The following is a 13,419-nucleotide window of genomic DNA, read 5'->3' on the forward strand; positions in this document are numbered from 1 at the left end:
TAGAGCTTAGCTTGAGAAGTTCCTCATCAGGGGCACCAAAAATGACAAGTGAAAAGATGAGTGGATTGCCTCTTACCCACCCAGCCTCCAATCCTCACTAAGAGAGCTAAATAAGGACACCACCTAGCCAAAGGGAGGATAGGCTAGGACATCCCTTTCCTGAGTGAATGGAAACAACCAAAACACAACTTCACAAGAGAGAACTTGTAGCCCATCTTAAGGAAAATGAAGATGATAGAATGTTAAGAGAGGTGGTGGCTCTTAATTTCTCCCATGAACATATATATAACATGAGAAAATAAGGATTCTCCATTAATAGAGCATATGGAAAGTCTTACTTAATAAGTTTAAGTATGAATGTAGACGGAGAATTAGAAGAGAATGCATATGATCTGGACACCATATAATCTAGACGTCATATTAGAATATGAGAGAAAGGATAAGAGATGAGAAGAGAGAGAGACAACAAGAGAAGAGGTAGAGGAAGCTTGTCATTATGTATTCATGGAATGCTATATAAAAAAAGAGACTCACTCATAGCTTACCTCAAAGAGATGGACTATCATGAGGATGTTGCATAATGTGCTCTTAGTGGCTCCCCTTTGGGCTTGGTGATCTAGAGTGCTCTCATATGCTTATGATTGTTTTTCTTTGCATCTCCATGGACACCATATATAACCTCCATGAGAGATTAAATTAAGCTAATCTTCTTTATTAACATAATCCTAGATTATATATGGCATCTTTGATCATATGGAGAATAGTGGATATTAGGACAAGTCTCCACCTTGGTCATCATGCAAGAAGCCAAGTGTGGTGGTAGACAAGCTAGAGAAATGGAGTTAGATTACAAGAGATGGGTGCCCAAAGTACATTAAGAATCTGAAAAAAGTTTCTTATGTAACTTTGTAGACCAGGTTAAAATCGGTGGGGCAATGCAAAAATTTTCTTAAAATTCGATTTTCCCTGGGACTTATTAAAATTATTAAAAATGGCTTTCAAAATCTACTTTGACTTTAATTTCTTATATATATGTAAACACATATAAGCATGTGATAGAGGGGATCCATGCTTGTAAGCTTTTTCGTAAGATCCAAATGACACCATGATATAGGCATTGACTTGTGTACAAGGGTGAGGTGTCCTCTAATGATGGTGATAGATCCCAAATCTTGGTTATGCAGGTGGAACCCAAGTGTAGTTGGAGATTATTCCTTTGAAAAAATCTATGCACTCACTCAACCCCTAGGTGTAATCCATTTCCATCATCACTAAGATAACACATCCCTTTTACCCTTTACATTGACATCCCTCCTAAGAACTTGTTTTCCCACTTGCTAGAGTTATCATAACACCGAGAGGCACTATAGCATACCTAGTGCTTGAAGAGTAAACCCAAAGTGATAAGATGTAGAGTTTAAGCTATGGGTAAGGCTCTTGATAGGGATTTTGGCCAAATTTTATGGTAGAAATCTGGTTTGTAAAAAACTCGGATCAATATATACAAAAATAATAATTTCTCAATTATTCTGCACAAACCATGCATTGTGCAGATATAGACTCGAGACAAGGGAATATCCAAAATTTCTCTAAAATTTGGATTTTTGAGATGCGTGTCAGGTGCCTTTTTTAATATATGCATGGGCCCTTTGAATTGGCCCCATTTGAGATATTATATATGCACTATAGGATCTTCAGATTACTTGCTAGATATCACTCTTCTTTGAATCTTCCAAAACCTTCCACATCCAAGATTCTTCCATTCCTTTGCTCACTAATGATTTAGGGTATATTTTTCTTATTGAAAAATCCAATGCAAGGTTTTGAAATTCTCGTACATAACCTGGAATACACTCGTATTATAAGCATGTCACACACCTAGACTATTAACACAAGTAAGCTTTCAATATAAATATATTTCTCATCTCAAAGGATCATAGGGAAAATATATTATTCTCTGACTAGACACTAAATCATTTTTGATTGTGCTTTGAAGTTATTGGATCGAGTTTTGTATCCTTCACAATCTCACACTCATTTAGCCTGAGCACAAATTTTAGGACACCATCACATTTATCAATCACCTCAAATAATTAAACAAAGTATGACTATAAGGCCTCCAAGCTGAAAAATATATTGTTATATTTATTATAAACTATTGCCTCCCATGTTGCTCCATAGTACATATCTTTGATATGAAATTGAGCTCCTAGGAGCTATAGAGCTTGATCATTCACTTGTTTTTGCACTCTTTTGAATAATGTTGGGTTTGGCAATATTGATCCATGCAGCTTGCATTCCTTCAACTTTGATTGAAGAGATTGTTAAATAGTTGTGCATCCCTTGCTACCTGCCTCATCTAACAAAGCCTACATATCACATGAGCTAAGTTGGTGCCCTCTCAAAAAGGCCTCAAACTCTTGTTGTGTAAGCTTTTGATACTTTGGATCCTTCATGATCGCTTTGATATCTTCCTTATTAAGAAACATTTTAATGTGTTCGATTGATGCCTCCATGTTTGAAGCCTCTTCTTCATTAGACCATAGAATATCTCTGTATTCAAAATCAAAATGTTTAGTTATCATACGGTATGTTATAAATACTTTATTAGATGGATATGAGATGGAGAAAGAAGTAACGAAGAGCTTACTTACTTCAATGTGTGTATCCTTTTCTTAATGATGCTACTTTGTAACTTCGTATCTTGAATATTTTGAAGTTTCCTACACTGTTTGTGAACCCCCAATACTATTACTTGAAGCCTCAACTGATCTCTTTGTTTCTCTAGCTCTAAAATATTCTTCTTGTTCTACAATAGTTTGTGCTTACATTGATCTAATGTTAGCCTCAAAGAGGCATTCTCCTTCTCTAACAAATCTATTTCTAACTTATGTACATTGCTAATGGCATCCGAATAGTGTGTATAAACTAAAAGGTCATTATAACCATTTCCATCAAAGCTTACTAAGGATGTAATATCCTTGAGGAGAGGCGTGGAGTAATGCAAAGGATGTTTTGGATAAAATTTCCCATCATTCCATAGATTTGTATTTCTCTTTCCTTGTAACCTACACAATTCATTAAAAGTAGAAGAATGAGATAAGGTTTGTTTTTCTTACTCAATGGCGCATACTCACAATCATGCTCGACATGGACATGATATGCCCCTCCCATGTATCTCTTTAATTATAATTTGAGCACCGCCATCTCCATTTGTGATGTTGATTTGGCCCAAGTCATCCATGTTGATTCCACCCTAGCCATCTCTGTTTGTGATGTTGATTTGGCCATGGTCGTCCATGTTTGTGATTGTTTGTGATGTTTGTGAAGTTACTTCCAAAAAAGAGAGAGAACATGGAATGTTTCAAAACATAATGTGGCGAGCAACTCAAGGCTTCATGTTGTCTTTGGTTCATCTTTTCATAAGCAGAGACTATGTTATCAATCCCAATTAATCTTGATACAAGCCATCAAGTACTAAGCATCGGGTACTTAATTCCAAGAACTTACATCTAGACTCTTAATTAAGGCTAATTGAAAACCTAAAGACTATGACCTAATTCGTGTAATTTGAAAAAAAATTGAAATTTTTTACCTTTTGTCATTTTTAATGATTCTTGAACTACATCTCTCTATGCTGAGGTGGAATTTCTTACAAGGCCCAAACTTGAGTCCAAATCTCTCCTAATGACTAAGAGCAATAAGAGACATAGAGCTAGTAACAATGGGTCTATCCCACTGACACCAACAACAATGAGAATGCTATTCAACCTTAAAATACTCTAAGGTTTTTCTGGGATTTTCATTCCACACGTTTTTTGGTGCAAGAAAAACGTGCACTATCGATGCACAATGCACAGGCATTTGCAAATGAAAGTAAAGACTCTAATGGAGCAATGGGAGGATGTGGCACAAAGGTGTGAGGAGAGGGGACTTGTGCTATCTTAGGAACAAGCATGGTTAAAGTGGACCCAATCATGGCTTGCTTATCAATAGATATGTGATTGGGATCATCACATTCCAAATGGGAAGAATAGCTAATGGATTATGACATTCTAGGAGAGGAAGATGGAGGACTTCCACTACTTGAACTTTTGAGCATCACCTACATGATTACATGGAGTGCATATTTGGGTATGAGTGAGTTGTGGACCTCATAGTAGATGTTATAAATGCATCACATCCCCAAGGTTCAGTTTAATGTCTTTATTTTTGTTTTCATGTAGTATTGTATAAATGTAAATTGAAGGTCAATCTACCTAATAAAATGTTTTTGTACAGGTGCTGCGCCTTCTCTAGATCCATTGCAACGCCAATGCTTAAACATATCTACAGGTGTGCCCAAGCACACAAGGAAAAGGCTGCATGAGGTTAATGTTGGCCCAAAATCGACCAGATCAAACATTCTATGAGGAATGGAGCTTCAAATATGAGGATCACGCAAAATTCCATGAGAAGGGTCTAAAGGCAACCAAAGACATAGCTTTACACGCTACTAGTATCATTGCAAGTTCCATTGTTGAGGTCACCAAATCTATTGATAACAATAGCATATAGATTTTAAGAATTCACATTGTATCCATTGGTCTTGCCTCTACCATATTTTAGGCAATCTTCTATACTTTATCTTCCACTATAATGGATATACATTCTTGAATCCATGAAGTTCTTTTGACCATTGAATGCAACTATTTGATTTCCAACCTCTATAATAGTGTTTTCTACAAGTGCAAATTGTTCAAGTGAGTGTAAAATTGTGTCTTAGGGGTTTAATCTAGTGGAAAAATTGTGAACATGTGGATATTCATGCAATGCCTCATGCATCAACCTAAAATAGAAATACTTATTTTCTATATAGTAAGACATGGCAACTACTTCAAAATGTGTGGAAGCAACTATTGAGGAGATAGCATTGAAGAACACATTAGTGCAGGCAAAGAACAACCTCAATAGAATGGTGAATCAAGAAAATGGGTACAATAATGTCACTTTGAAGGAGGCATTATTGTATATTTGGGAAGTGATCTGGATTGTTTAATAAAATGTGACAATGATCTAGATTACACAAATGTAGAGATGTTGGATCTACGCTTACCTATGGTTGTAGGCTACATGGATGCCTTTGACATAATGCCTCTAATATCAAAGAATATGAGATTTGAGAGGCAATTAATATGATCATGATATGTCAACACTTGAATGAAACACCAAGCAACAATACTTAGTTTTTAGTTTGTATGGTTGCATATAGAACATATTGTAATTTGCTAGAATTATGGAAATCAAGAAACATAAATAAGCACATTAAGAAATGTAGCCGCACAGTAGTTGGCCTTATTTTACATTGCAAACCTATCATATTTTGCTTAAATGTTGGTGCAAGTTGGCATCTATTCAACTCCATAGACACAATTTGTACGATAAATATTTTCACATTGTGATCATTGAAGGAAATGTGCTACTTGGTTAGTATTGGAGCTTATAAATTTTCCCAAATTCTTTTCAATGGATGCAACCAAAAATTAATGTGTAGAAGAATGTTTACAATGTTTATGTGAGATTGACAAATGTGCATGGTGCACATAGGATTACAATATCCCTCAAAAGCAAAGCATGGTTGCATTGCACGCTAAACTAGATTGTCCTTTGATTCTTTGCAATTTAACAAAGGGGTATTGATAACCTTTAAAGATTTAGGTAAATGCTAGCATCTTGCTTCTCTTTTGCATCGAACATATTGACCAAATAGTACTGTTGAAGTTTTTGCAACATCTTATACAAAATGGTATGTACTCTGTTCTCAAATGCATCAATTCTAAAGTCTAAACATGCTTCCAAGTCTAATGCATTTTGCTCAAAGAGGTCTGTGCACCAGGCATCTTTGCATAGACCTATATTTGCAATGGTGACTCAACTTTTAGTAGATCATATTAATTTCTATACTTGAAAGGTCCCATCAAACGCTTGCATCTTGCTGAAAGGGATCTTGTAAATTCTAAGATTTTCGGGGCCGAACATGGGGTTGGCAACAGTGGATGTATGAGGCTTAAGCCATGCATGCATTGATAGTACAACAACATGATTATCATAAGCAACAATCATATGGAGTGATGTTTCCCTTATCAATGCAAATGCAAGCACCTCATTCCAACAATAAACTCCACCACATGGTCTTCTCTTGAAGTTAGGGGTTTACTTTCATGGAAGCTCATGCAAATCACATGGTACAATGCACAATACAACTCCATCAAATGTACATTAACTCCCCTCAAGCCTTAATTCAACCCAAATGGAACATCTTTCTAGGGAACAACCTACAGAGTCTAAAAGTGTGTAGCTTTTTTACTTAGAACTCACATCCAATATTTGTTATTCAAAGGTAAGAAACAATGTAGTCAAAAAATTTCCCTGAAGGATGAAAATTTCAATTGTTCAAAAAGGTAAGGGCTCATACATAAACAAACTTATGTAGCTCGTTCATGAATGTGTAGAAATGAAATTGTGTGAACATACTTGTATTTCTCACAAAAACACATGGCGTAAAGCCAGTATTTTCTATGGCATTGGGAAGAACACATGAATCATAGATGTACCTAAAAGATTTGTTATTTCAAATACAAGAATGATTCAATATCTATGCAATCTTTGTTATGTACTTCCTCATTCTTATGCTGCCATGAAGCTCCAACGTGAATCATTGTACGGTTGTTCTACAATCTATTTTTTTGCTATATCAGTGGCAGGAAATAGTTGTTCGCTCATACCTCACACAATCTTACTACACCTTGTGACAATGGTGGTCAAGGTTGCTTAGAAATAATATGTACTATCAAATGCATTAATGATTTATCCCTTCATAAGGTTAAAGCAAATTTTAAAAACATCATCCCACACCATTAGTCTAGAACATGGATGAAAGCTTCCATAACAATATCATATGCACAAGTCTCTTCGAACCTTTCTCTTATGCTTTTTATAGAAATGTTTATGTTTGAAGCAATGTGGCTCCATAGATGGGGATTATTATTGTTAAAATGAAAAGAGAAAGGGGCTTTGGAGTTTTGCAATATCTATAATGAATTATGATGCATCTAAACTTGTCGACCCACATGCAAAGAAGACTAGTTCTCTTAAGGTGGTGTGGGGGGTCCACTAGGGTTTACCTAATGGTACCATGTGAGTGTAAGAGAGGGTGGTTATTTAAGGGAAGGAAGGTACATTTTACAAGGTAAGGTCCCATAAATAGGGGGTAGATAAGGGGTATTTTCATATATTTCTTGCATGCAGGTGATGTCTCATTATTACTACTAGTGAATCCCCCGTGCAAGGTGGAAAATAAGTTGTTTGCGATACAAAAGTCACCATGTAGAAGATGCATGATGAAATCCACAGACAACATAGGCAATTGCATTGACATAATACAAATGCTTTCAAACAAGGCTTTGTTGGATCGGGTGGAATAAAGGCTATATTTTATAAAAAGTATTGTATTTGGGTACGGTCAATAGCATCGAGAAATTTTGAACATGGACAAGGCTAGTTGATACTACTAGCACGTGAGCGCTGGTGTCAATAGCTATGGTTAAAAGCATGTTGGTTAAGGTCTCTTCACCAAAGCGTGGTGTGGCTCTAGGCAACGGGGCAGGTGGTCAAGTGGACTATTTTGATGGACGTAATGAGTGTAGATACGATGGAGTCCTGTGTGCCTTCTAGCGCACTCTTCAGTGCTTTTAACTCCAATTATCCCACAAAAAGTACTAAGAGGCCCCTTCCCACAATGTGTTTCACTAAGGAACAACCAACAAAAAGGTTCAATTTTTTCCATTTCCCACAATGTGTTATAAAACATGCATCCTTGATTTTCAAGGCAAAGCAACAACATCGTGATGAGCAGGTGACTTGGATCAACCAGTGGTAGTGAGTGATGTAATATATTGTACAAAGGCAATCGTAAAACCGACAATGTTATGTTCAGTTCGTCTAGGTACCATGACAAAACTCCTCATGGGAAAGTCCCCCTAAGAGCTTCCCAAAGGGTGCTTTCCAAAGACTACACAACTTGCTTCTTCCCTTACAAAATCCAATCTTCTCCAAACCCTCAAAAGTCAATGCAACTTGCAACCTATAGAAGCTTTTCTCCCTCCCTTATTACTCCATTAAATGTTATTTCGATTCTTTCTTTTCCAACTCATTCAGATCTATAGATCCACCAAATACTCGACTCAACAATATCACTTTAACTATTCTTATTGATTGAATCAACAAAACAAACAGTCAGACCACAACTCTTTTTCCTACTCTAACCATGCATGTTTCCAAGGCAAGCAACATGCACATAAAAAGGCCAATTCCTCACAACTCTTATCTCGTACATTTCCATAAGCTTCCTATTCTTACGCATGGTTATTTCAGGAATATGTTGAAATACCCATGCATAGACATTAGTCACAAATATGTTCTAGCATCCTTATTAGGACACGTAGGTGCACACATTTTAATAGACTTTAAGACATATTCAGACATACAAGTGTTTTTTTATTTTTTAAAAATCATGTGTGTTATGTCAATTATTTATAATCATTTTTGGAAAGGTAAGTTTAGATATCCATACCTAGAGGGACTTTGACATTCTTTCCTTTTTTAGGAAACGTGTTTGGATATCCATACATGGACTTTGGAATTCTTTCATATTTTAGGATGCATCTATGTCATATGTTAATATATCATACTTGGCTATGTATATATGGGTATGTTTTCAATAATCATGAGAAGTGTGGGGTCCATGTTCATTCTAGATCTAAGTCAATTTTCATTAGTATGCCTACTTAGTATTGGCATGATGGCTTCTTGTTAGATTATCAAGCCACTATTATAGCTACTAGTCGATGAAGGCACCAAATGGCATGAGGATATACAAAATTCAAATTTTTTCATTGCCAAGTCCCCTTGATATCAATAGTGAATAAGGGTAGAATGTGCTCATTGTTACAAAATCTCTTTATTGCATTGTCATGAATTCCAAGATCCCTAAGCATGCGCTAGGCTTCTACATATAAGGTTTGTAGGGAACAAGGTAGGATGGCTCTCTCACTAGCACAACATATTTTGGGGCTCTTAAAACACTTTTTCTTGCTCAAATCTTGAGATTCTAATCTTAGAGCTTCCTTTGCAAGTTGATAATGATACTATAGGATTTTTTATTCTCACCAAGTTTTGAAAGTACAAACGTTTGAGATGCAATTGTGGGCGAGGCTCATAAGCAAAGAGGCAAACACCATAACTCCAATTCCCCATCCCCCTTTGTAAAGCCCCCAAATTCAAGAAAAATGATTATCAAACATTTATCCAATCCCTTGGAAAGTGTCTAGCCATGAGACTGGATGGTTGCAAGGTATCATTCATGGAGTTGACAAGCGGTTCATGAGAAAGAGCAATGAAGCTAGCAAAGGGGCAACTCAAGAGCAATCTAATGATACTTAACAATCGTTGGTCAAACACCCACATATTAGAACCCAAACACTATCATTGTCTCCTGCAATATAGGACACTAGATTATATTTACTTCAATGCTTACCCTTCATTTAGCATCTATGTATGATCACTCTAAGATCTTTAGAGCATACAAGCCACTTGCATCTTCAACTTGGTGTATTAATCAAATTACCCCACATCAAACAAACCAATTGATATCTTAAGAGTGCATTGATGGATAGCATTAACTATACTGCTTGTATCTTCAATCTGGTAATCCAAATTTTCCCTGATTCATTTTTATCCCTAACTATGATCAGCAATGCACCACTGTAGTAGCTTCCATATGGACCTTACAAATGTATTCATCATCTTTGTAAAAGACAAGCTTCACATAATAAACACCCTTGGAAAGCTACATCCAATTTCAAAATGATGTTTTCCAAAAAAGGAAGTCACATCATCAAGCATTGAAAGTAACATCCTTTTAACATTGAATTTATCAATAATGTTTATTACTCTCTAATTGTTCCAAAAAATACTGCGCTTCTATCACTTGCATATTATAATGCCCAAACAATGATTACCCAACAATGTATCTACATGAACTATCAATGGTAATAGATATCACACAACTTTTTCTCCTCGTGAACTCGTCAACCTTGATCTACAATATTCCACATATTCATCTTCATTCACAACATTTCCCATTTCCTTGCTGATTCTTTCTACTTCTGCATCAGGAGTCTTGCTAAGTCTCTAAATTGCCTTTTGTTTGCGAGACCTAAGATATGTTTTTGCCCTTTAGACTGAGAAGCGTCAGCATGCAGGGATCTGAAGTGTCGTCTTCCAAAAAGACACAAGCCATTTAGATTATGATGCACTCATGTTTTTCGTAGCTTTTCATCCCTCATATGCCTTCCCCTGCACTTGTGTTTCAGCTAAATAATCACTCATGCCTTGTTTTAGCATTTAGTTTTTCCTCTCTCATATGAGTTCACTTGCAGTTATGTTTTAGCTAAATATTCAGTTGTGCCACATTCTAGCATAAATGTCAGTGATGCATTAGGGGTACACAATGAGTTTGAACTGATCGCACTCAGTATCTTCTTACCACTAGATTGGCATCCCATGTTTTGTGGATCAAGGCCCCATCTAGATCCATTTACAAGCACCACCTCCAAATACATCCCCAAACCCTCTGGCCACAAGGGATGTTGAAGATTGTGAAAGGCTACACTCTCCAAAGAATTCAAGAGTATCATTGCAAGTCTGCATCTCTGAATCCTCATGTATAGGAGGATTTATTTAGATGATTCAGCTGAGACAGTAAATTCTTCCTGCTAAAGACTTCAGTGGAAGTATTCTTAACAAGAAAACTTTAACTCCTGTGTACAGGAAATTAATTTCATTATTCCTATCAGGTCCCATCCAAGCATTGAATCCTACCACATAAAGCACTCGAAAACTAAACTACATATTGCTGTGAACACTTCAGTACTACATAGAATTGCAGTTTTCAGTCTTGTCCAAAGATCTACTTTACCACTAAGTACAAATCAGGAGAAGAAAAGCACCACCATGCTATGTACCAAAATATAGTCCAGAAAAACATCAAGCTTGACAACCAAGCCAAAAAGACTTAACAATATAATGTCATGTCTACAAAGTGAACCGTCATATATAGTCGGGTGGAGTCTTACAGAAGCCAACTCTTCCTTTTGCCTGACACTGGTACTTCGGTTCTTTATATGATATAACCTTCTGAACAGTATTTCAATTGATCTTGCCCTAAAACATGTGCACCAGGTATAAGAATCTCCAGCTAGAGACCAAGGCCAACTGTTCGACCATCTCGCCTCCTCAGACCAGCAGTGAATTGCTTCTCTAGATCTTGCTGAAGTTCTTGTTGCCTCTGTGCCGCAAACAATACAGAGGGTTTCTCTTTGTCTTTTGCTACATCCACTGAAGGATCTCCTTTGACACCCTGCAATTTGTGGGAGGTATGACCAGACACTCAGACTCTAAAAGCATGTTAGCATCAGGTGATGATAATGTACAGAGTCCCAAAAAGAAAAAATCAGCAGCATCGTGCATAAAAGCACAAACAATGGGTTACTTTGTAATATTCAAGCTAACCACGTAATATATTGATAACAGCAAGAGGAGGATACCATGAGCTTGTTGAATTTCTCCTGCCTATCACGATCTGCAAACTGGACTGTGTCCCATCTATTCGTTCCACTTGGTGCTGCAGCTTCCTATTACAAGCAGCAACCAATACTTCATAAGAGTGCTATGACAATAGTCTGCAAAGACTTTTTTTTTAATACCAAACAAAGTTCCTGTGCATTTAAACATAACTGCTAAATTTATATACACATAATGCACATGTGAAGCGGATGGTTAGAAGAAAAAGCTCTCCTCATGAACATCTGCTTGGGGGGCTTAGCTTACTGCGAGATCATAGAGCAAACTAGAAGGGACAGGAAGAAAGGATAATCTTTCTTTGTTTGGATAAAACATAAAAGGGAGATGGGTGAGTGCACCAGTCATGTGCAATCTTGTCTTGTTAAAAGATAGCTTGTTTGCACATGTATGTATCAGCAGCCCAAGGATCAGAATAGTCTAATTTTTGGATATCTGTTAAAACCTTGGACATCCAAGATGCGTGCCCTACATGTGAGCACACCCTCAAAGTTAGGGCAGTTAGGGAGCCTGACAAAAAGCAGGGTCATCTGTGCCACATCTTATATGATCACCACACTAGGACTCTTCCCTTGGACGGTCTAATTATCACAAAGGGATGGTGTTCCTGGTGATATTGGAAACTACTCCAAGTGAACATCCGTATAAAAATTGAGTTTGTGATGGAACCTGTCCAAACATGTTGTTTGTGACCATATGTGAAACAAGTGGCCTACAATCAAGTGCACAAAGAATGAACTAACTCCAGTAACAAATGATCACAATATTCTATAAGATACAATGAGGGTGAAAATGAATGAATTGGTAAAATAACTTAAGCAAGATACAATGCAGTAGTGTATAAACCAACTACAAAAGGCGAAGCAAGAGCGAAGGCTTGACGCAGAAGGTCATAGAAGCTTAACACCACTATTGATAAGCCACATAACTTATCCATGCTTAAAACCACGATTCTTACGCCAGGCTAATTTTATCAGCTCTAAGACAGCCCCAAAACATTATTTTAATCAACTATTTAATGAAACGTGAGATATGAGACACTAGGGCAAAAAGGGGGCCAGTGTGTGACCACCCCTTCTATACCTAACCATAACTTTCATCCACCAGGTATGCTGCCCATTTTTAGTTCCCAGATTGCAGCCTATCTCCACACCCTACAAGTGGTCACACCATGCCCTACTGCCCATCACTTGACTGCCCTATCAACACCTACTACAGCTGCCTTCAGCCCATTGACATCTTTCACACCGTGTCACCACCTGATGCTACCTTCAGCCAGCCTGTTGTCAACAAGCCATTTTCATAGGTCACATCATTGGCTACACATTAATGCCATTTGGTAAATGGATTGGGCAACCTAGCTAGCCAAAATTGTCACTTATGACAATTAGGAAACTTAGGACCCTACTATCTTTAGGGCTAGGGTTTCTTATGACAATTAAGACATTTAATGTTATGGTTATCTATAAAACATTATCATAGTTGTCAGGTACAAAAGGTATGGTACGATAAAATATGGTACTAAATGGTACCTTATGATTTTATCACATACGGCACAATATTAGTACAAAGAAAATTTAGCATGATTTTTTTAAAAACCATAAATCGTTACATGATAGAATACATGTTTAAAGTGGAAATAGCCATTTCATTACAAAATAAGATGAATACATGAGGGTGACCATCGCGGTCACATGGGTTGCGCAAAACATGCGATACAACTACAGTCTAATGTATTAT

At 36.9% G+C, this 13,419-nt stretch overlaps 1 protein-coding gene across 3 annotated transcripts in view; it reads right to left on the minus strand.

Moving 5' to 3' along the window:
- Positions 1-10,937: 10,937 nt before the first annotated feature.
- The window catches only part of LOC148030500 (uncharacterized), a 66,943-nt gene continuing 64,461 nt past the window's right edge, over positions 10,938-13,419 (minus strand). The window contains exons 5-6 of one of the 3 annotated variants that reach the window (XM_087686842.1): positions 11,646-11,732; positions 10,938-11,495 (exon numbers count right to left, since the gene is read on the minus strand). In XM_087686842.1, coding sequence (XP_087542968.1) covers positions 11,031-11,495; positions 11,646-11,732 — 552 coding nt within the window. In that variant the 3' untranslated portion in view covers positions 10,938-11,030. The remainder of the gene's footprint in view (positions 11,496-11,645; positions 11,733-13,419) is intronic. The other 2 variants (XM_087686841.1, XM_087686843.1) reach the window with 2 other exon arrangements.

The sequence above is a fragment of the Lygodium microphyllum genome, chromosome 10 (genome assembly GCF_053477565.2).
Source record: "Lygodium microphyllum isolate KBCC chromosome 10, Lygodium_microphyllum_v1.1.10, whole genome shotgun sequence".
NCBI lineage: Eukaryota > Viridiplantae > Streptophyta > Polypodiopsida > Schizaeales > Lygodiaceae > Lygodium > Lygodium microphyllum.